The sequence below is a fragment of the Podarcis bocagei genome (genome assembly GCF_964188305.1).
Source record: "Podarcis bocagei genome assembly, chromosome: 3".
Classification (NCBI taxonomy): Eukaryota; Metazoa; Chordata; class Lepidosauria; order Squamata; family Lacertidae; genus Podarcis; species Podarcis bocagei.
In genome coordinates this window covers 78,369,745-78,394,620 of record NC_138127.1, presented here as the reverse complement: position 1 = coordinate 78,394,620, position 24,876 = coordinate 78,369,745, and the positions used below count along the sequence as shown (strand labels likewise).

The 24,876-nt window shown below is 45.6% G+C and overlaps 1 protein-coding gene across 1 annotated transcript; it reads left to right on the top strand.

Moving 5' to 3' along the window:
* The first annotated feature begins 208 nt into the window (after positions 1-208).
* On the top strand, positions 209-24,858 carry EPHX1 (epoxide hydrolase 1). Its single transcript, XM_081186440.1, is given in 11 exon segments — positions 209-315; positions 318-335; positions 338-424; positions 8,672-8,859; positions 10,617-10,797; positions 12,094-12,321; positions 18,169-18,298; positions 18,738-18,952; positions 21,266-21,374; positions 23,355-23,480; positions 24,453-24,858. Coding segments are annotated over 11 exon segments (1,614 nt in total). The 5' UTR covers positions 209-218; the 3' UTR covers positions 24,688-24,858.
* The last annotated feature ends 18 nt before the right edge of the window (positions 24,859-24,876 follow it).

Below are 24,876 nucleotides of genomic sequence, written 5' to 3'. Positions count from 1 at the left end.
CCCCGCGGCCTTAATGCGAACGGGCGATACGAGAGGGCGGCTACAGCGCCGCCGGCGGAGCCTGTGGGAAGAAAGGCCGCCCCGCCTCTTTCGCTCTTGTGAACGGCGGAGGGCCAGGCTGGGCTACGCGGGGGAACTTCGAGAGGGGCTCTTTCTGAGGCGTTTTTGTTACACGTGAGGCTTATTCATTTGGCTGATAACGGTAATGTAAATCCTACATGCGCAGTCGGCGGCTTGCCGGTATTCTGCGGCTTATCCCGCATCGACAACATTCACACAAGGCGCGAGCAAAGGCGCTTTTTAGTGTCACGTCACGTCACGTCTGAAAAGGGCTAAAGTAGGACGGGGAACTTGTTGTGCGTGGCGGTTCCTGTCGAAGATCACGGGAGAAACTCATTTATGCCCACAAGTGAAGCATCCCATTGTGAGTTCCCTGGGAAACTCGTCAAACTGAGGGTTGCTTTCGGGGTTTAAAAATATATATATAGAATCGCAGAATTATAGACTAGGAAGAGCCCTTTGAACATCTCTAGTCTAAGTCCTCCCCAGTCCAATGCAGTATTTACAATGCAGGTTAGGTGCAACTGGAGAATCCCTGACAGGTGAACTGGGCTACACTGCTTCCGCTTGGTATGTGATATGTTACTGCAGTTTGTGTGCTATTTATTTAAGGTTTGAACTTTTAAAGGATACTTTTTTTTTGCAAGTACACAATGTAGGTCTGTAAAATATAGCCCAACATCAAATAACCCATGAAACAACCCAAAGGAGTCCTTTAGATTTAAGGGCGTTGGGAATCCAGGTTCTGTCTAAGGATTTCAGTTGTATCAGGCCTTACAAACGTTTACAGGCGTTTGCAAGGATTGCTGATTTGCACACGTGTCAAAGATTAGCCACCATAGAGAGAACTTTAATATCATCTGGAAGTCACTCATTCAGAATATTTTGCAGCTCAAGAACCTGTTGTGATTTAGTTGTCAATTGAAATTACCCAGACATGAAATTTGGAACTGCCGTTTACCCCTCCACAAGACTGACTACATGTGTGTGGTTTTTCTCTTGTTCTTTTCTGCTTGGATTTCTACTGTGAGGGTTAAAAAGAAGGTAAAAGGTAAAGGTACCCCTGCCTGTACGGGCCAGTCGTGTCCGACTCTAGGGTTGTGCTCCCATCTCACTTAAGAGGCTGGGGGCCAGCGCTGTCCGGAGACACTTCCGGGTCACGTGGCCAGCGTGACGAAGCTGCTCTGGCGAGCCGGCACCAGTGCAGCACACGGAAACGCTGTTTACCTTCCCGCTAGAAAGCGGTACCTATTTATCTACTTGCACTTAGGGGTGCTTTCGAACTGCTAGGTGGGCAGGAGCTGGGACCAAAAGACGGGAGCTCACCCCGCTGCGGGGATTCAAACCGCCGACCATGCGATCGGCAAGCCCTAGGCGCTGAGGTTTTACGCACAGCGCCACCCGCGTCCCAAAAAGAAGGTAATCCAAGTTAAATCCATGTTCTTTCAGAACTTTCTGGAAATTGCTGGGGTGTAGTCAGAGAGAGTGAGAGAGCAAAGAATATGGTGTTTTTGTTGCAATTAATCCTGTTCCTTTCTCTATTGTGTGTAGATTAAGTTACAAAGCTGCCTGTTTACTGCCCTTGGACGTCTGCCATGCCACTGTAACCTTGGCCATTATGTGGTAGTTCAGAAAAGAGTGCCTTGTGTTTTTATCACTCTGCAGTAGTGAGAAGAGTCGATATGCAGGGATCTTCTATGTATGAAGAAGAGGCCCATTATCCCAAGCAGAAGTGGGAGCCAGAGTTGCTATAGAACACAGTGTATATGGATATCCCTACCTTTGTAAGGGACGCGGGTGGCGCTGTGGTCTAAACCACAGAGCCTAGGGCTTGCCGATCAGACGTCAAGTGCAAGTAGATAAATAGGTACTGCTCTGGCAGGAAGGTAAACGGCGTTTCCATGTGCTGCACTGGTTCGCTAGAAGCAGCTTAGTCATGCTGGCCACAGGACCTGGAAGCTCTCTGTGGACAAACGCCGGCTCCCTTGGCCAGTAAAGCGAGATGAGCGCTGCAACCCCAGAGTCGTCCGCGACTGGACCTAACGGTCAGGGGTACCTTTTACCTTTACCTTTTACCTTTGTATTAGTAGTGCTTTGCATTTTCAAAATATCCTGCTAGCAAGCTACTGCACACTGAAGGTTTTCGTAGTGTGATTTTTTAATATTATAACTCAGTAAGGATTCCAGACTGTACCCTGAAGGCTGAGCTTAAGTTTGAAGAAGTCTGTTCTGATTCCATCCTTCCGACTTTTGTTGGGCAGAGGGGCAGGTTTGGTGACTTACTGCAATCTACTATCAGCAGCCAAGAGACCACTGAATTTGTACTCCTTTGCAGTTTGTAAGAAGAGTAAGCAGAATTTGAAGCCAGGGGTATAGTGGTTGTTTGCTTTTTAAGTAAACTTCAGGACTTTGTATTTTGTACTGTTTTCTAATATCAAACTGTTGCTCACTGCAGAGTTAATAAAGATAAGGGGACATCAGAGTCCCTTCCCATCCCCCCAAAGCAAGAACTGATCACTCAGCAGCGGTTTTGCTAACAATGTGGAATGTTTCCAACTGTAGTTCCTCAGATGTCTTTCTAAGCCTGGTTTTGATTAGAATTGAAGTTTATGTCCAAGATGTGCTTTGCTATGCTAGTATTTATTGTAGCTTGCTTGTTTTACTTGCCAGTTTTTTTGGTATCTACTGAAGTGCTGTCTGCAGTTTCTCCTTCTAATCTTTTTTTTTTTTTTTAGATAACTTTCCTGCAGTGGGTTCTAGAGAAAAGCCCAGGGAATCTTGTTATCCTATTTCAACTTGCTTCCCCCTACCTCCCTTGACATGCTTGCTGAATGAAAGGAAAATAGTGTCTAGTGACTGGATTTCGTTGCCTAACTGAGCTGGCTGAAAAGGATCAGGCTAAATGATGCACAAAATCCTTGGGTTTAATTTAGTTTAGTGGAACTCAGCTTGAGTCTTGACATTTTTTTCTCCATAGGGATGCAATTAAAATATAATCTGGATATTGTTAGTAATAGATCACTTTTCCCTGTCTTTCTTTTGGGTACATCCTGATATTCTGTACAGTATTATGATGAAATTTGGGGTGCAACTGTACAGGATTTCCCTACCACCAAGCTTGTTACTTTGCAGTGTTAGATGAATTACTCCCTGGATGTATTCATGGGCTGTTTTCTTGGCTTGCATTTAGTCAGTCCATATGTATGGAGGATGGCAACAGTGAAGTCTTTCACCATTGGCCCAGATTGACCATGCATGTTTTATAAGTGGATCAATGTCTTTGGGACGAAGTTGCGTACTCTGGAGAAATGTCTGTGAGAGAAAGTTAATACTTTTCTCTGTGGGAGAATGTTGCTTAATCAAGACATTAATACAAATCTTGACTTATGCTACTTTTAATACCAAATTAACTCATAAAACTTTAATACTCTCTCTTCTGGGTCTCCTCTCTCCCAATTTGAGTTGTGAAGACAATTGCTAATCTATAAATTATTATTGTTCCATTACTAATATACTTGTTTTGCATTATTTATAGTAGACTTCAATACATAACATTTAAAAAACACACACACAAGATGGAAGTGAATAATGAAAGCTTTTGGCAAAATGTAGGAAGGAATACTTACGTATCTGGTGGCTTGGATCTAAAAAAGGGATGGGGGGGAGGAGGAGAACCGTTGTCCACTCAGTCAGATTTTTCTTTTTTACTACATGAAAATAGCCTCTGAGTGTTACCACTGCCAGACTTCTGTAGCTTGTCTGGGGCTATCGAGCAGTATGATGCTATGATTAATTTTTAAAGGACACATGATTTACCTGTCTTGGAAAGGTAATATTGATATAGTGAGGATATTAAAGGTGTGCTATGAGGATATGTTGCTCAACAGTGTTCTCTTTGAAATAAAGGCTAAATACATGCTGTATTATTAATAGAGCTGAGGCAGATCTGATTTTTCTAAGTACTTTACATATTACAAACAAAGCTGCCCCTTCCTGGTGACATCATCCACTGGACAGAAGTTTAACCCTTTCTGCTATACATTCAACTGTGTTTGCCCATGTTCATCCCTTGTAACCACTGACTTTCTTCCTCCCTCCCTCTCCTGTAGTTTCCCATAGTCTCCCGTAGTCTCAAAATACAGTTTAGAAATTCTGGAGATTCTGAGCAGCTGGGGTGATTGAGGAAGAAGCATTAATCTGTGGATCATAAAGGTTTTGGGGTCCCTGCCCTAAACATGGTTCACACACAAAAAGACAAGAATGACACCATTGCTCCCTAGCAGGTAGCAAATTGTGTCAAGAACATTAAGAACTGCAAAAAGATTTGTCAGGGGGGGGAAATAGAAACCATTTACCTGTATCCTCTCTCCAAAGAGATTTTGTCTCCGCTTAATTAATATTGAAGGTGATTCCCACCCTTCTTCTCTTGAAGCTCTTGGGTTGAACAGTTCCTGATAATTTCCCTCTGCCCAGATAATTTTAATTAAAGCTCCGCAAGCAACACAGACCAGGCTGAATGCCTTTTATTAGATAGATTTTAGTAGAAATTTCTTCTCTTTCCATTCCCGGGTCTGTTTTCCAAATACTTTTTCTACCCCACATCCAGAGGATGCTCATATTAGGGGCTGGATTCCTCGAGCTTTCTGATATGGCTTCCCTGTCCGCTGCTTCTAAACATGTCCAACATCCTAAACATGTGAAAATATCTGAGAGCTTTGAGTATGTGGTTTAGCTGTAACATGGAACAGAGGAGCTCATTTAGAAGCTGGCCAATGCCAGGGGATTTTATTGTATAGTAGAGGGCGCAATTAGGATTGCAAACATGAGAGGAGTTTAACACACACAGCCCTGCTCCCTTGCCGTGATCCTGAGAAAAATCACCCCAGGAGCAAACAGCAGTTCCTGGGCAGGCGGGGGCAGGCAGGTGGAATTAGCAGCTTCAGGAATCATAGGGATGGGGCAAGGGGAGAGAGACAGAGGGGGGGAAAGCCTATCCATATGCTGAAATCCCTATCCTGATTAACCCCCCCCTCAAAAAAAAATAGGGCTGCCAGGAGCATCCCAGACGCTGAAATTTCAGGGCCTATTATAGGATATTGGGCCAGTCCTGGCCTCATTTATTTCACATGGTTCTTGTGAAGATAATGGTGTACCGGGGGGGGGGGGATGGGACTATATGCATTGGTCTGAGCTCTTTGAGGGAGGAGCAGAATCAAAATGTAATAACATAATCATTACAGGAGTACTCCCAAGCTACAAATCTGCTTCTTCCAGGGAAGTGCACCCATGTTCAGAACAAGCTGACTCCTCACCTCCTGGACTCAAGAACTTGGAGCACATAACACCACAGTCTTTTCAGGGTTCAGCTTCAATTTATTGGCCCACACCCAAGCCATCGCTACCTCCAAGAACAAGTCTAGCACCTCAACTTTACTATTATTTTGACCTGTTAGCTGACCAAACCTCTCTTTTTTTAACCCATCAAATGCTCCAAATAATTCAGTAACGGAGAGGGGAGATGCCTTCAGCTATTGGGAAGCACTGCTAGACACACACTTTCCATTCATTGAATAGTCTCCTGGCATGATGCCTTTAAATATCAGAGCTGTTTTGATTTAACAATTGGTTCATAACACTTTTTTGCTGTTTGAATACTTGTACATAATTGATTTACAGTTGTTATGTGCAAAGCTGATCAATATATTCATTATTTCGGTATAAAAGCATGCATCACTGCAATTAAGTGTTGGGAGGGGGGAAGCCAAATGGGGAAACCCCCCTCCCTTTCTAGCTTCTGCTTCTAAGATAATTACTTCATTGTGGTTATGGATAAATATTTAGAAATTCTTCCTTTAAATCCCAGCACATTAAAGTATTGGTGCTATTGCCAGCTACATTGAAGTGTTTCTGTTGCATATTTGCTTTGGCAGATCCTCTAGTGTTCCATTATGGAGAGAGAACCTGATGGCTTTCATTTGTTTCCCTTGCTGTCAACTGCATACAATAGGCTTTCTTCTCTTGATTCACCCAGAGTTTGTCTTCACATGAGAATAAGGACAATTGGAACAGCTATTGCCCTTTGCCAATACCCCCTTTTTGGTGGGAGTGCCCACGTGTCGTGAGAGTGCCCCAAAACCCAACTATTCTGGACAACAGCCATATGAGAAATATGTAAAATAACTAAGCAAGTATTAGAAATCACCCCAGAATTGGCCCTACTAAACATCTTCCAAGACAATAATGCCTATTTACGCCACAAAGAACTCATAACCCACATACTTTCAGCAACCACACACTGGAGAGACCTGTCAGGAGTAAGCATGGACCAATGGTACCAATAGTATGGGAAACAGCCTTACTAGAAAAATTAACCAATAAACTGAAACTGACACGTGGACAAATAGAAGAAGACGCCTTCACCCCGGTATGGCTCCCCTTTATCACGTACACAGCCAAACAAGACAATGACAGAAATCCACCAACAGCATACACATCAATATGGCTGACCTGATCCAAAACACCCACCCACCCCACTCACACACAAAAACAAAGATCACCACAGCCAGTCACAAACAAACAACCACACCTTGGCCAACCCCAACCTCTCTCACCACCAAAGGAACACAAGTGAATAGCACAGAACCTGCACAAGTGACGCTGACACAAAACCCCACAAATATTAAGTACTCCAATCTCCTGCAATGCAGGAATCCCAGCCATAGCACCCAAGTTGTGTACAGTGGTATCTCGGGTTAAGTACTTAATTCGTTCCGGAAGTCCGTTCTTAACCTGAAACTGTTCTTAACCTGAAGTACCACTTTAATGGGGCCTCCTGCTGCTGCTGCTGCGCCACCACCGCCCGATTTCTGTTCTCATCCTGAAGCAAAGTTCTTAACCTGAGATACTATTTCTGGGTTAGCGGAGTCTGTAACCTGAAGTGTCTGTAACCTGAAGCGTCTGTAACCCGAGGTACCACTGTAGCTCCATTCAGGGGTAACAGCAGATCATGGCATTATGTGAATGAGCCTTGTGCTTATGCATTCCCATGGTTTGATCCTGGTTTGGAGGGACCACACAAACTAGCAGTGGTAGCTGCAGATTAAATAGGAAACCTGGAGTGTTTCCACATGGAAGTTTATTGAGGAACCAGCACTGCTCATGCACTCAAGATTATGCACCAGAAAAGGAAAAACAAAACCCAAGAGTCTATATGGCTTAATTTATTTTTGAATACACATAGCCCTGTTTTAACATAATAATACTAGCTACATTCACATATTCATTGAACGAGCATTTAAAGAGAGAGACAGTGTTGCGTAGCCCCCACTCAGTGCTCCTTGGACCAGTCTCTGTCTCTCACCTAACCTACCTCACAGGGAGGAGGGGACCCATGTATTCCACCTTGATAATTCTTTGCAGAAAAGGCATGATATAAATGTAATAATAAATACATTTTTAAAATACTGAACCATTCTGTTGAGTTCATTTTTTAAAAAAGCTATGTGCCTAACTTAACCCCCTATGGAAAGAATGGTTCTCCTTAACTATTTTGAGAAACTTCTTAAATATGAGAAATGTGGGGGTGGGGCTAATGTGTTAATAAACAACACATTTCAAAGGCCCTCGCCACCCAGGGAATTATTAATTATTTCCCCCCAAAAGCATGTTTATAACACATTCTGCTGCACAGTCTCTTGTGGGCTGGATGGAGCCTTGTTGTGTTGTTTCACAGAGTTAATTCAATGCTTTGAAATCGCTATGGGGGTAAATAAGATATTCATGGGGCAGGGGGATATACAGAAGGCAGCCTTTCTCGTTTTTAAGAGCACAAGCACCCGACTGAATTCCATATTTATGTCCTAATGGTACAGCGTACAACATGTGGCTCTCTACAGAGATTTCACACTTTTAGACACATTTTTCAAAAGGTCAGTTCCTTGCCTGAGAACCCATATTGAGAGGCTAATTACACCAGGACTTCAAGGAGGCTCAGCTTGCAATGCTGTGTGTGCTCTGTAGGAAAGGGTAACTGAGGGAGGGAGTCCCCCCCCAAAAAAAAGAATAAGGCTTATATCGCCTTTGAGCTCCTGTGACCCAAATTGAAACAGCTATTATGAATTATGCATCAATAAAAAAGACTCTTGTCTTAAGATTTATTGCATCTTAGTGACAGTCCGCATGGAAATAACTTTAAGAAGAAACAGGAGGGAATGACTGGTAGGACAGTAACAGAAAATAGGTGAAGTCAAATATTTGCTTTAGGTCCAACAGGACCACCTTGCATTATTAACCCTTGAGGAGAGCTACTATGAAGTGATGTCTAATTGGTATCTTATGTCATACGGTTTAAAGAAAATACATAATGTTTTATCAAAACAGCCCAAAGACTGTTTTTATTCTGGTCCTAAAATATAAGCATTCTAGAGAAAAAGCATGCACACAACCAGTGCCGCTGCTGCCGCTGCTTCTTCAAAAAATAATAATGTGCTGGTACTCACCATGAAGTTGTTAAAGTAACTGCCACACTTTTAAAATGTTTTTTTTTTTGGGGGGGGGGAGGTACCAGTACCAAAATGTCATTATTGCCATAATTGTGGTGATTCTTTTGCAGTCATGATGTTGCTTGAAATACTGTTGGCTGTTGTCTTGGGAGCAATCATTTACCTGTTTCTGACCAAGAAGAAAGAGGACAAATTATCTATGGGAGATGGATGGTGGGGCAAAGGACAGAAGCCTGACTCTGAAGAAGATGCAGCTATATATCCTTTCAAGGTGGAAACATCAGACGGCGAGATAAATGTAAGAAGACTCTCTTTGTCACAGAGTTTGCACAAACAGCAGGAAATTCTAGGGTAGCAGCATAATCTCAACCACGATTTGTTAAAAATGCTTCAGTAGCATTTATAGCAGAGCTTTCCAAACTGTGTGTCGCGACATGTTAGTGTGTCGGCTGCAGTGTGTAGGTGTGTCACGCAAATGCTTCCCGCACTCCTTCTGGGACTGAAAAACTTAATTACTGTGTCGCGAAATGATGCCTGTCTAAAAAGTGTGTCAATAACATGAAAAGTTTGGAAAGCTCTGACTTATAGCCAAGTAAATGTGCTCGGTTAAAATTGCAACATAAATCTGAGTTCCTTTAGGTTTACATTTGTAACCAGCTCTACTACCCCCTTAATTTTAACTTGGATAATTTAAATGTATAAAATGTGCTTAAAGCATTCAACTGAGTCGCATCAGTTTCAGTTGAGTTTTAAATCAAGCCAAGAACTATAGATATATAGAAAATATGATACATACTGAAATGTAGGCTTGCTGTGCAAATACTAACAGCAGTTATTTTCTCTCCAGCAGTAATTTTTACAAGCGGTTTTGTTCAGAGGTCACGGCTGTATCATATTAATCTGGATATGACCCTACCGTTGCCTGTGCTATTAACAGAGAACAATACAATAACGTGTTGTAGTTGTCTGTTTGCGTTAATCAACCCAACCTGGGCTATTTTCTGTATCACACATCACTGATAATAGCTTTAAAACAATGAAATTCAGAAGGGTACAATGCACACAGAGCGGAATCTAATTTTAGCTGTCTTTAACATCTGCTGCTGTGTTGGCCCTGTCCTCAGTTCTCAGGGGAGAGAGCCTTTGATTTTTAAAGTCCAGCTTCATCCTAATGGCTGTGACTTTCTCTTGTTTGTTTCAGGCAAATGGAACCAGCTGGTTCTAAGAGCACTGCTGCGTGATCGGTCAAATCGTGCCCCAAATTTCTTTCGCTTTCTCTCTCTTTGCGCCATACTTGCACAAACCCACATAAAGCTACTATATAGCCTATCAGGAGAGTGGGAAATGCATTGCCTCCAATGAATGGGGGAAAGAAAGGTTAGATAAAAGGGTTCACACAATAGGGCAACATGAGTGTTGGTGGGAAGTTAATGTTTGTGACTTCCCCTCTTTTAGTAGAAGAGTATTCCTGTGTTACAAACAGCGCAGCGAGAGCGTACAGCCTCTCTCTCTCTCTCTCTCTCTTTAAATGTCATGTGAAATAACCAGTTGAGGTTCATGACACCTACATTCTGTGGAGCATTCACAAAAGAACTTAATGTATTGTCAGAAGAGTTGTTTTTGCAGTGGAAGTAGAATAAAAGTTCAGTATTCTCAATAGAAGCACAACCAGAATTGCACATGTGGGTGGTGCAGAACAAGTGTGAAATGGATGTCCATCCCACACCACAGAAATATTGCATAGAAAGGTCTCGTATAGATTTCACACAAATGTGTGTTATACCAAGTCAAAACTACCAGAAAGACACCAGTCACAGCAAGAAAAGGGAGGAAAACATTATTTTAAGGGTGCTTGGAATAGTAGCTCTGTGGGGGTGAACGGCATTTCCCAGAATTCTTTGGGGAAAACCATGTTCTTTAAATATGTGGTGTGGATGTGATTTGAGAGAAAAAGGTATTTTAATTTTTGCATATAACTCTCATGTGAGTTTTCAGTTCTTCTTCTTTTCATTTCCTCATTCTTCTTTTTCCCTCCCACACATTTGTGGGGTCTAGTACTTACATAGAAGACTTGATGAGGTGAGGTTTGCCGAGCCATTAGAGGATAGTCGCTTTCAATATGGGTTTAATTCAAATTATCTTAGGAAGGTTGTCGCTTATTGGAGGAATGAGTTCAACTGGAAGAAGCAAGTGGAAGTTCTCAACAAATTCCCACAGTTCAAAACAAAGATTGAAGGTTTGTAGCCAATAGTGCTCTGATCAGTCTTTGAGCTTTCCTTGTGTTGCATGGGTTTTCAGCATGAAATCAGTTTGCTTATCCATGAGTTTGTTAAAGTAAGATTGCTTTGACTGCATTGTTTTCTTATTCTGTACTTTTTATATATTTACAACAATATAGTCATGTGACTTTAAATTTTATTTACTATATTGTTGTAACACACCCTGGGATCTTATGGTGAAGGGCAGGGAAGAAATCCTATAATTAAATAAATAAAATTAGATTTCCCAATTTGGCTTTGAGGTCTTTGGATTCTAGGATCCACAGAGAACATCATTTGTTTTTCAGTGCTAGCACCTTTCAAGTCTGAAATTCAAATGGGTCTTCTCTAGATAGAAGATATCAGTCTTCCCTACACTAAAAGTACAGCAACATCGGAGTGGAAGCAGTGCAGGGTTGCAGCACTGGACATATTCAACCTGCTGCTGTGATTGTAGATCTCCAGTCCATTCACAACTTGAGCTGCTGAATGTAGGGGAGTCTCTTTTTGCAGCAGCCTCTTGTATTATGCCTGATCCAGCAGTGGCCAGTTGTATGCTCCAAGTCCTAATGTGACAGAGGTAGTCTCTCTGGTAATCTTGGATAGATTTATGCCAGGAGTTGGCAACCATTTGGGGCCCATAGGCACACTAGCAAACTAGAGAAACTGTCATGGATACCAGCCCTCCCTCCCCAACCACAACCAAGCACACATCACAACCTTTTTTATTAGCTACAGTAAAATGGGCACCTGTATACTTGCAGCTGCCTTGTTAGCAACCCCTGACTTAGGCTACGTGTGGGGTGTTGTTTTTTAAAGTGAAGCTAGTGATGCTTACTACTACATCTACTTCCAGCTTATCAATTTGGCATCTAGCAACTGAGTCAAAGAGCTCGTAACTGTTTTTTGAACCTAGGTTCCCAGTTATGCTAGGAAGCAGCGCACACAAGTTACTGGGTTATAAAACCAAAGTCTCTCTTTTATTGACATGTGATTCAGTGATCAGATGAGGAACTTGGCATATGTGTTGGTCCCTGGAATTTCAAAGGACCAACTCGGTGAGCACACTTAAGACTGCCTTCCTACTAAACAGAAAATCACAAGGCAGCAAACCATCACTCTCCAGAGCACCCTCCCTGTAGCAAATCTCATTCACAAAACCATTTAATAATGTTATGCTAGTAACTAATGATATATCTAGTATATGTTTATGCCCACCTAATCTGTATTAATAAATATTCTAAAGTTTTTATGTGTATGTATATTTTCCATAGGAATCGATGTCCATTTTCTTCATGTAAAACCTTCCCACGTGCCTGAAGGCCAGTCTGCAAAGCCGTTATTAATGGTCCACGGCTGGCCTGGCTCAGTCTATGAATTTTACAAAATAACCCCCCTCCTGATGGATCCAGGGAGCCATGGCCTGAGTGGCGAGCATGTTTTCGAAATAATCTGCCCTTCCATCCCTGGCTACGGCTTCTCCGAGGCACCTCACAAGCAAGGTATGTTGCATTATTTTGAAGGATCTGGAAGTGGTACGTGTACAGTACTTATCTTTGTTAATTCATAGGAACAGAGGAAGCTGCTTTGTACTGAGTCAGACCATCAAGCTCAGGATTGATTGTGACAGGGGTTGCCAACATTTTGGGGCACATTTATTAACAGCAGGAACTGCTGTGCTTAAAACACACACTCACATACACACTCACACACTGCAACCAAGTGCACAGCATAGTCTATCCTGTCGTCTATGACAGAATGCTTCTTTCAATCCTAGCTTCTTCAGGGGCAGGGAAGGTATTTCATAGTTACCTTAGGTGGCAGGGCAGACCTCTCTAGGTTCATGGGCACCAATGAACACCATGCTGGTGACCACTGGTCTATACTGGCTGGCAGTGGCTCTCTAGGACAGTGTTTACCTACCACTGTTCCGCGGCACACTACTGTGCCGCGAGATGATGCCTGGTGTGCCGTGGGAAAAATTAAAAAGATTTTTTTTTTTTGTAAAAGTCAAATTAGGTCCTAATCTATCCCTCGAGCGCCCCTTGTCCGTTATTGTGACGCATGAAGCGTGTTCCCGCCCACTCCCCGCCCTCCCTTGCTTCTCTCTCTCTCTCTGTGGCGCTCTCCGCCGCTTTCTGCTGGGCATGCGCAGCTCGCCTCGCGCTTCCGTTCCGGCCCCTCCTTCCCCCGACTACCCCGCCGCTCCGTTCCTTTCTCTTTCTCGCGTGTCAGAGAGCGGCGGCGCGAGCACGGCGGTTCCCTCAGGGCTGACGGAGGGCTCGAGGAGGAGGAGGCAGGACGTGGAGGCAGAGAAAGCGGCGGCGGCCACCCCCCACCTCCGGCTCCAGGCCCGTGTAGAAAGCTGAGGGGGAGAGATAGATAGAGGTGGGCGGCGGCGGCGACCACGACCAACCGCCACAGTAGTTGTAGCGGCGGCAACGGCGAGCAGGGACTCCCGCTCTCTCTCCGTCGTGTCTCTCTCTCTCTCTCTCCCGGGCCCGTCCGTTGAGTCTCCCGCGCGCCTCGGCTACAAGATGAGCATCGAGATCCCGCCGGGTCTGACTGAGCTGCTGCAGGGCTACATGGTGGAGGTGCTGCGGCACCGGCCGCCGGACCTGCTGGCGTTCGCCGCCGAGTACTTCACCAAGCCCCGCTCTCCTTCCTGCCTCGCTTTGCTGCCTCCTTCCCCCCCACCCCCAAAGCTTGGAGGTTCCCCGGCGCCGACCCGCAGGTTTGACCCCCTTCTCACACCTGTTCGCGCTCCTTGCACGGAATGGGGCGGATGGGGAGGAACGGGGCTCGCCGCTGCCTCCGCTCGCCCCCCCCCTCCGCCGGCGGTCCCGCAATTCTTGGCTTTTTGGCGGTTGGCACAGAAGGAAGGCAAGGGGGAGGGGAAAAAATTGAAACTTACACTTTCGTGCGTCCCTCCCGGCGTGACGCTGCGCGCTGACGTCACGGGGCTGTAATGGTGGTGTGCCTCGAGATTTTTTTCATGAAACAAGTGTGCCTTTGCCCAAAAAAGGTTGGGAAACACTGCTCGAGGATTTCACATAGGAATTTCTCCCAGCTCTACCTGCACACACCGGTGCTCTACAATGGAGCCATAGCCATTCCCAAGATTGTTTTGACCTCCATTCTGTACCTGTGTTGTTTCAAATAGAGCAGTAGATGTCTGTCTATGCAAATATACCTGAAACACTCAAATGTACTTGCCAGGCCCACACTCGCCACCGCTACTGTTTTAAGGACACTGATGTTGCTGCGGCAAATGTTTAAAATGTTTTTATATATTTTAAAATGTTTTATAGGGGTTTTTACTTTTTACTTTGTTGTCCCACCGTGAACGGTGGTTTTTATTGATGTATTTCTATTTTGTTCTGTTTTATTTTGGTTTGGGGTTGGCTATTGAGTGGGGTGGGGATTTGTTGTGTTGGTACAATTGTTTTTGATTTGACTTGTTTCTATTCTGTAAATGGAGGTTGGTTTGAGGCTTGGGATTGCTACCGTAGTGGGGCGAGGGAGGTATGGCGGTGGGGGCAGATGTCATAGGCGAAGGGGATCGAGATATGGATATGCTCGTACCCCTTCCAATCTGCGCCCCTTCCCGAGGGACGAAGGTAGGGTGAGCAAGGATTACTCACCTCCGTCACTGGTGTTGTGCAATGCCAGGTCTATAGGCAAAAAAACCGCCACCCTGCGAGACTTCTTCACCTCGCAGGGGGTTGACCTGGCTTGTGTGACGGAGACCTGGGTGCGCGAAGGGGAAACTGTTACCTTACGAGAGATGGCGCCCCCGGGTTTCTCCGTCCTCCACCAGTCGCGGACTGTGGGCCGGGGGGAGGGGTGGCATTATTAATCCGAGAAGACTGTTCTTTCAGGGCTCTACCATCGCCATCGATCCCTGGCATTGAATGTGTTGGCCTAGTGTGGGGCTCCGAGGTGAGCTTGGCTGTCTGGCTGGTGTACCGGCCACCTAGCGCACCAGCAGCCACCCTGTCAGGCCTGTTGGAGGCGGTGGCCGGCTGGGCCTTGGAGTTCCCCAACCTATTGGTACTGGGGGACTTCAACATCCATGCTGATGCCACTCCCTCCTCACAGGCTCTGGACCTGGTGTCTTCCATGGCGACACTAGGGCTCTCCCAGTTTGTTTCGGGCCCCACACATCAAGCAGGCCACACGCTGGATTTGATCTTTGGCGCCGGTATAGATGTGATCATGTCTCCCTCGATGAAGGTGCCATGGTCTGATCACTACGCACTGAAAGCCAGGATTGATTTTCCACCCCCACCCTGCTTAGGTGGCAAGCCAATTTGGGCTCGCCCGCGGAGGCTGATGGACCCTGATAGATTCCGTCAGGCCTTGCGGGACCTTGCTCCCCCTGGCGACTCATTGACTGAGCTTGTTGAGGGCTGGAATATCCAGCTCCTAGCAGCCATCGATGAGATCGCACCTAGGCGCCCTCTGCGACCCCGCAGAAACCGGGCTCCCTGGTTTACCGAGGAGCTTCGGAAAATGAAGCGGGACCTCAGACGGCTAGAGCGAGTATGGCGGGGTGCCCGTGACGGAGCTTCAAGAACATCTTATAGGGTTTTTATGAAAACCTACGAGATGGCAGTGAAGGCCGCTAAGAAGTCCTACTTCTCGGCCTCCATTGCCTCCGCTAGCTCTCGCCCGGCGCAATTATTTAGTATAATTAGGTCTTTAACGTCCCTTGAAGGACAGCCAAATTTAAATAACAATTCGACACACAGCTGCGAGGCATTTGCGAGCTTTTTTGCGGAGAAGGTCCTGTTGCTCCGCCATGACCTCCCTGCCAATTTGGATACAATAAAGGAACTGGAGGCCCCTCGACTGTCCTCGGGTCCAGTACTGGACCACTTTGACCGGATATCCCCAGCCGATGTGGACAGACTCCTCCAAGCTGGAAAGCCCACCACTTGTCCTCTTGACCCGTGCCCGTCCTGGCTGATTAGAGCGTGTCCAGACGAGGTGCGGGCCCCCCTGGGTGATATCATCAATTTGTCCCTTGGCACTGGGATATTCCCAGGGGAACTGAAGGAGGCAGTGGTGCGTCCGCTCTTAAAGAAAACATCATTAGATCCTTTAGATCTATCCAATTACCGCCCGGTTTCGAATCTGCCATTCCTGGGTAAGGTGATTGAGAGAGCGGTTGCTGAACAGCTTGGTAGGTTTCTGGATGAAACATCTGCTCTCGATCCATTCCAGTCCGGCTTCCGCGCTGGTCATGGGACCGAGACGGCTCTGGTCGCCCTAACAGATGATCTCTGCAGGCAGCTGGATCGAGGCGGGTCGGGGCTGCTGATTCTTCTAGACCTGTCAGCAGCCTTCGACATGGTCGATCACGAACTCCTGGACCGCCGCCTTGCCGACGTGGGGATCCAGGGCACAGTCCTTCAATGGCTGCGCTCGTTTCTCTCTGGTCGGGGACAGAGGGTGGCGCTTGGGGGGGGGGGAATTGTCATCGCGCCACTCCTTGGTGTGTGGAGTGCCTCAGGGTGCGATTCTCTCCCCGATGCTTTTTAACATCTTTATGCGCCCCCTCGCCCAGCTTGTCCGGAGTTTTGGGCTGGGTTGCCATCAGTATGCCGATGACACCCAGCTCTATCTGTTGATGGATGGCCATCCTGACTCGGCCCCAGATACACTGACCAGATGTCTGGAAGCTGTGGCTGGATGGTTACGTGGGAGCCGGTTGAAGTTAAACCCTTCGAAGACAGAGGTCCTCTGGCTGGGACGGAGCGATATGGGATTGAGGGGGCAACTCCCGTCTCTTGCGGGGGTGCAATTAGTGCCAGCATCGTCCGTGAAGAGTTTGGGTGTAATCTTCGATACCTCCCTCTCTATGGAGGCGCAGATTACAGCTATAACAAAGGCGGCATTTTTTCATCTCCGCCAAGCTAAGCAGTTGGCTCCTTATCTCTCTCGCCCTGACCTAGCCACTGTGATCCATGCGACGGTCACCTCCAGACTGGATTATTGTAACTCGCTCTATGTGGGGCTGCCCTTGAGACTGACCCAGAAACTCCAGCGGGTGCAGAATGCCGCGGCGAGACTCCTTACGGGGTCTTCGCTGCGAGATCATATCCATCCGGTGCTGTACCAGCTGCACTGGCTCCCGGTGGAGTACAGGATCAGGTTTAAGGTGCTGGTTTTAACCTTTAAAGCCCTATACGGCCTAGGACCCTCGTACCTACGGGACCGCCTCTCCTGGTATGTCCCACAGAGAAATTTACGGTCTGCAAATAAAAACACCCTAAAGATCCCAGGCCTCAGAGAGGTTAGGCTGGCCTCAACTAGAGCCAGGGCCTTCTCGCCCGCGGCTCCAATCTGGTGGAACGCTCTGTCACAAGAGACTAGGGCCCTGCAGGACCTGACATCCTTCCGCAGGGCCTGCAAGACAGAGCTGTTCCACCAGGCCTTTTGTCAGGGCGCAGCCTGACCCCCTCCTCTGGCAATCTGCACAAAACTTTGCTTGATGATTGCCATTAATTTGATTTTAATTTGATTTAATTAATTTTATAATGAATGTTTTAGAATGTTGATCTATTCGATTGTTGTTAGCCGCCCTGAGCCCGGCTTCGGCTGGGGAGGGCGGGATATAAATAAAATTTATTATTATTATTATTATTAGGGACAGGGAGCTACAAATACTAAAGCTGTACACATAAGGTAGCTTTATTTGCGCTTTGGCACCCTAGCCCCATCCAGGCATCCAGTCTAGATGTGTAGCTAGGCAGTGCATCCTGGTCCCACCCACAATGCCCTGCCCTCCTCCTGCTGCCCTTTTCTTGTTCAGTGCAAACATTCAGAAAGGGGCCTCTCACTGCATTCAACTGAAGGTGATCAGAAGCCTCTGCACAACTGGGACCCTTGTTTTACCATTGCTCAGCATGGAGTGGGGTGGCGACATTGCAGGGAGAGGCTTCTGTGCACAAGTTGTGATTCATCTCCCCTTTGTATCCTGCTGTTTTTCCAGGCTCAGGGCAGTAGGGCTGCTATTTTTTGTCCTCATCATAGTTCTGTGATGAAGGTTAGACTGAGAGTGTGTGTGTCACAGTGATTTTCCTGGAGAAGGTCCCACATTTGGTCCTTGGCATCTCCGCTTAAAGGGGGAATAACACAGGAGTAGGGAAAGAACTCTGACAGAGGACCAAACTGCACACTTCACTCCAGAAACTCATGATGAGTTGTGCAAACTGAGTGTAAAGGCTATTGCTTTTCTGGCAAGGTGTGGATCAGAAGGTTGCATTGTCTCTGCTCTTTTACTTTATGCAGTAAATAAATGCTCAGTGTGACTGGGGGAAAAATTCCTCCCCTCTCTATAGGCTTTGATTCTGTGTGTGCTGCCCGTGTCTTCTATAAGCTGATGCTCAGGCTGGGCTTCCAGGAATTCTATACCCAAGGAGGGGATTGGGGCTCGTTGATCAGTACCAATCTGGCTCAGATAGCTCCAAGGTGAGTGTTCATCTTCTTGACAGGCGAAATGCAAAACAGATTTGTTATTTAAGCAGCATATTGGCTACTTATGAAAATGAGGCATCTCCATCCTGATTTAGATTAAATCATTTGGCATATGATGTTCCCCCATCAGCAACATACCCCAGGGGGAGAGGAAGCCCTGTGACTCGAGCCCCCTGCCAGCTAGACTGTAGGAACCAAACATGCTGGAATTGCACAACTACTTCCCCAAACTTAGAGTCCTGAGTGTGTCCTGAGACTCCCAAGATTCTGGCTTCCTAATGGGAGCTGCTTGTTTCTTCTCCAGTGGGCTTGGCCTATATGTTTGTTCAAAACAGCAACAGTGCCATCTAAACTCCAGGTAAGTCATAAATCTATGGAGTTAAAAAGAAATATTTTTGTGGATGACTTATCTAACTTTTGTAAATTATTTTAGCCACGTGAAAGGTGTTCACTTAAACATGGCAACAGTGACTACCCTGCATTTCAAGCAACTTCTTTCAATTACCTTGGGACGGTATTTCCCAGGACTCTTTGGTTTTGAGGATGTGGATGTCCAGCGGATGTTTCCTTTTAAGACAAAAGTGCTCTACAGGATCCTAGGGGAAGGTGGCTACTTTCACCTACATTCTACGAAGCCTGACACTGCTGGTAAAAGGCTTTTTTTTAAAAAAAACTTGCTTGTCCTTCCAAGTAGTCAATTTATATTTGATCAGTTAATAAACTTTTGTGTTCAGAGTTGTACTGTTCCATGCTACCCACTTTCCCAAGCGGTGAGAAGTTCCAAGAGCAGCACTGCCAGGGTCAGACTTGCTTTTGGAGGCTTAACGGTGCTTTTATAATGTTTTATTTATTCATTTACAAATATCCCACACTTTGATCTCCTCTGGCTCTGGGTTGAGCTGTTCTGGAGGACTAGTTAGCTTACACGGAACCATTGGCACATTTTACTCAATTTAAATGTTGCCTCTTTATACATGGAGCTTTTGGATGAGCTGACAATGCCTGGGAGAAAACAGTCAAATTTGATTAATGGGTTTTCACCTAGATACGCAAGTGAATTAGCTTGACTGTATTGTTGTGATTAGGTCTCCAAACTTTTAAGTGCCTCTGTTTAAAATTATCTTTTTTATAACCTGATTGGAAAAATGAATTAAGAAAAAATGGATCATGCGTTCAGGTATATGCAGATTAAATTATAGGGCTGAGTGACAATAGCACTACACTGAAATAATTTCCCTAATTGGCATAGTGTATTACTGCATTGCTGCAGAAATGGCATATACTGATCTAGTTCAAGAGGACTCAAAAAATGATTAAATCTAGTCTGTACATATGTTGTTTGTTTCTGTATATTGCAAAGGTGGAGAACCCCAGACCCACGGGTCTTTTGCAAGCACCAGGCCTCTCTCTCTGGCCCTAAGGACTCTCCCAGGCCAAACCCCGAGGTCACACCCCCTTCCCCTCCTTGCTTCTTATCTTCCTTGATCATTTTTGCCTGGCTCAAATGTGTCCTGCAACTCCCGATAATGACTGTTGCTTGCCTGAGTGAAGGATAGACTGGAGTGAGTGAGGGAGCACACCTTGATTAAAAGCTAATAGTGTCAACAGGGGCTAGATTAAGCCTGCGGTTGGTTTCTCTCCCACTGCCGCCACCACCCAGTCTAGTGAATGCGCCCAAAAGTGCTGCCTACTTTTAATGCTATGGTTAAGAGTATAGGCAGAAGGCATCAATGGCATGGTAATAAGAGGCTCTACAGAGAGCTTCGTAAAGGACTCCATGTTATGCTGTGGCAAAAGATTGCCATATGATGTCAGTGTAGATATGTTCTGAACTGCCCTGTGATCTTCGGATGAAGGGTGGTACACAAATTTAATATATAATTTAATGGTAATAATATTAACAGGTGACAACAGAGATTTGATACAGTAGGTGCATTGAAGGTGTTTAAAGACTCAGACTGCCCAAAGTGTCTACGGTAAATGTGCCCAAAATGGCACCATCCAAAAAGAAGAGAGATTTATTTATTTGTTGGGGAACTCCACGGTGGACTTTATATTTGGATTTAAAGGGTCCTATCAAAGCTAGTTTTAAACAAGCTGATGCAGGAAACACCTGCACGGCCTTTATCAGCAACAGTTTTGAAAGTGCCATTGGTTTCTACAGGATATTAGGGTTCGCAAAGCTGATTCTTTTCACAAATGATGTCTGCATTTGCCCTGGTCACACCACTGACTGTATTGGAAAGCTGTGTCGGGTTGAGCATTTTAGCAGGATTCTTTCATGGGTAATCCACAGCAGGACAAATCAGAGCTAGCATGGTGGGATAATGGTCAGGCTCCACTGTGCTGCTCTCCCACCTGTGGAAGCAGTTCTGCCTTTCAGGGAAGCAGAGCTGCTATCTCCAATGAGAGAGGCGGGCAACGTAAGGAAAGATTCTGGCTGTCTGGCCTCCATAGGAACATAGGTACCCTCTTTACCCTGCGTCATGTCACTGGTCCATGTAGCTCAGAAGTGTCTACACTGACTGGCAGTGGCTCTCCAGGATTTCAGACGGATGTCTGTCCCAGTCCAACCTCAAAAAGGTTGGGGATTGACCCTTAGACTTCCTGCATTCATAGCAAATGCTCTGCCACTAAGGCCCAGTCCTTCTCTGTTACCAAAGCTTTATCCCACTGCTGGTTTAAGCTTCAGTTTCCCCTTATAACTTTAAAAAACAAAATCCTCAAAGCTGTTTCAGCATGTTTGTTTATTCTGTAAGGCTGTTAATACTGTTGGTACATAATTCATCCTACAGATCAACTTGCCAAGTGTCTCTTTATTTAGTGTCTTGTCAATCAGCAGCTGCTTCAGACAGCTGGAGTCTTGTGTTTATTTGGGGCCGAGGGCGGTGGGGGGGGGGAGAGAAGTTAGCTGAAAATATGTTGGATGAAAGCGAACCCTTGGTTTTCATTCTTGTTTAGGCTGTGGTTTGAATGACTCTCCTGTGGGCTTGGCTGCATACATCTTGGAGAAGTTTTCTACATGGACCAATCATGCCTTTCGAGATCTAGAAGATGGAGGACTAGAAAAGTGGGTGTCATTTCTCCCTGCCCCTCTCTCTAGGTTTACAGATGCCTATTTACCTTTGATGCTTGTTTACCTATCTACACTATTCTCAGATTAGTGTCACAATCGCCTCTTGTGTTGGATGCTTAGCTGACACTCTTCTTGGTCTTCTTTCCAACCAGAGGGCTGAATCATCATGGGAGTAGAGAGGTATAAACATCTTCCCCTGTAGCCCCCATACTCCCCCCGTCTATCTACATCCTTCTTATGTTTGGACTGTCCACTCTTTTCCTTCCTCCCACCTCCTCCATGAGATCCTCAGCTTCATATACAGCAGCATTGTGAACCTGGAAGCAACACTTCTCCCTGTTCTGCTGCCCCATCCTGTCTCGGTCCAGCCGTGTTTGCTTTCAGTCGTGTTGGCAGGCTCAGAGAACCAAATGCAACACAACTTACCACAGTCTATTCATTTTAAGTGTTTATGTTGTGCCTTTGTAGTGCACGTTCAGAGCGGCTTAATGCCAGCGCAACTTGGTTTGCAGTTAAATCTGACTGAGCAGGGAGGCACTGGACTGCAGTGTTGCTGAATTTAAGAAATCAAATGCTGCAGATGATTTTGAAGTTAGTTTGTAGTGCCCGGTTCTTCACCTGCTTTGAAGGTTTGAAACGCAGCTCAGTCAGAAAAGTCAAAAGAAGAGCACATGTTCTTGCATGTCCTTGCTGACATCTAGGGTCACCATGCATGTATGAGTATTGTGCAAACGCACCCCTTTGGACAGGAGAAACATTTGTGAAGGTTCCAGTTACAGATCGGTAGCCGTGTTGGTCTGCCATAGTCAAAATAAAAAAATTCCTTCCAGTAGCACCTTAAAGACCAACTAAGTTAGTTCTTGGTATGAGCTTTCGTGTGCATGCACACTTCTTCAGATACACTGAAACAGAAGTTGCCAGATCCTTCTATATAGTGAGAAGGTGGGGAGGGGTATTACTCAGAAGGGTGGTGGGAATGGGAGATTGGCAGATAGCTGAGATGAGATTGTGAAGGTGGCAGCCTTCCTATGCCGAACAAGAATTTGCAAGGAGAACACCGGCTTGCTCCACAATCTAACTTGGGGTTGTTTTGTGGTGGAGTCCTGCAGGTTAAAAATGGCTTAGACCCCTTTCTGAGAGGAAAGAAGCCTTAACTTAGCCTTTATAACAAAGTCCTATGGCCTGCAAATTAGCTGCTCTACAGGCTTCTCTTATGCCACAGTCAGCTTCACATCTCCTGACTGCCTGGACAGCTGAACATGTTGAGGCCCTAGCAGTGAATTATCTAAATTGGACATAATCCTCTGGGAACTTCCCTTACAATAAGTTCTGTTGAAAGGGAGTAGATCTGTGTGCTTTAACTCATTTATAACAGGGTTTTAGCAAAATAACTGAGCCGCTTTCTTTCTTTCTTTCTTTCTTTCTTTTTTAAGCAATTCTATAAATGGGTATATTATATAAATGTTAAGTGCTTGAGGGGTTTGCTGTCCATATTCTGTCCCTGTTCCCACAGAGTCAACAAAGAAAGGGCTTGATTTACTAGATTATCATTTTGCTGCCTCCTTAAAAAAAAAAAGCAACAAGGAAAAATAGAGAGAGTCAGGATAAATGGAAGGAAGAATGTATTCCAACAATATCCCAGAGACTCACGCTAAATTTAGGAAATAGCTGGAGATAACATTTCTGAACCAAATGTTGATGTGTTGACAGAGATCTTACATCAGCATTTCCCAACTATGCCGGCTAAGACTGATGGGAGTTGTAGTCTTGGGAGTTGTAACCTGCACAGAGCACTTGAGAGGGAAAGGACGTGAAATCTAAAGAATAAAATAATAATGACCTTAATATTTAACGGCTCCAGATTTTGGTAACAATGTGCCAGCTTAGGCTAAGGATGGAAAAAGGCTGCAGATGTTGATGATGGATCATAGCTGACGAGTTTTGATGTGGCTGTTTCTGGATTGTATTTTTCAGGAAGTTCACACTGGATGATCTTCTCACAAACATCATGATCTACTGGGTATCTGGGTGCATAGTGTCCTCAATGCGTTTTTACAAAGAGAATATTGGGAAAGGAATTGGCACCCAGAAGCATGAGAAGTAAGAGATTCCTCTGCCTATTTTAGAGAGCTCTTTTCATACCACACGCGCGTGCACACACATTTAGTTGCCCTGTGTCCTTTTACAGTTTTTCATATTTACTCAGATATGCCAAGTTTAGACAGAAAGTGTACACAAAGGTATTCCTGGTGACTTGTGAAATGCACATCCAGACATTTCAGTGTCAGCAATAATAATATCCAAATGTCCTAAATGCATTTGCAGACTCATGTGGATTTGCAACAGGGCCAAGGAGGTTCATGAAGCTATGTCCTTGTACTTTTCTCAGGCAAGCTCAGTCATTTCACTTGCATAGGGAGCTCAGCGTGCGGTTGCACGTGGCAGCAGAGCGAAACCAGTGCTTCTGCTGCCACGCCCTGTGCCAGGCTCCCTGTGCCTCTCCTTCTGGGCAAGCGGCAGCAATCTGCTTTGTTTGGAATTTAGGAAGGCAACAGAGACCCACCGGCAAATGTGATGGGGATGCTTAGGGCAGAGAAATATAATTTGTGGGTCCTCTCCAGACCTTCACCTCCCCGTTTCCCATCCCTGAGTTAGTTCCAACTTCATGACTGAGTTCTGTCCTTGCCTTTTACATATGCTTCTGGAGCCAGGTCTGCTAGCACAGGAGCTTAAGATATGTGCTAGTACAAGGCATTTCACAAAGCCTCAGAATGGGTGCTAAGCCTACGTTGCACAAAGTCTTCTGCTGACTCAGGATCAACAGCATCTCCGCCAGAGTTTCTTCCACTGCCATATTTCTGGAGCGAAAGCACAGCTTGCCCTGCCACAGCATGTCTACCTGGGTGCAGAACCTGTTGAGCTCAGTGGGGCTTACTTCTGAGTAGACATGCATTAAATTGTGCCCTCGGCCTTCCTTTTCCCTGTTTTGCCTGTGGTTTGGAGTCCTGTTTGAAGAGGTCCCTTCATTGCAAGGAACAGAGTGACATGTTTTCCCTCTTGGTTCTCTTGCAGGCTCTCTGTGCAAGTCCCTACAGGAATTGCTTCATTTCCACATGAGGTCCTGCATATGCCCCAGTCATGGCTTCAACAGAAGTATGCGAACATTGTTTCCTTCAGCTACATGGCCAGAGGTGGACATTTTGCGGCTTTTGAGGAACCAGAGCTCCTTGCAGCAGATATTTTGCAGTTTGTGGGGAAAGTAGAAAAGGGCAACTTTGCCAAGAAGTTGGGTTGTGGGCTGTTGTAATCACCACTGTAGGGAATCCTCCCCCCCACACTTAAGAAGTAACTGAGATTAAAAATGATAAAAATGCTTTGCATTTAGGGTAGCTTTTGCTGAGGTTCCTGGGGTGTTTTTCTTTTTTTGTAGCACTGTTTCTCTTCCCATGTGGCTAGATAAAAATTGAATTGAGACACATTCAAACTGACCTTGTGA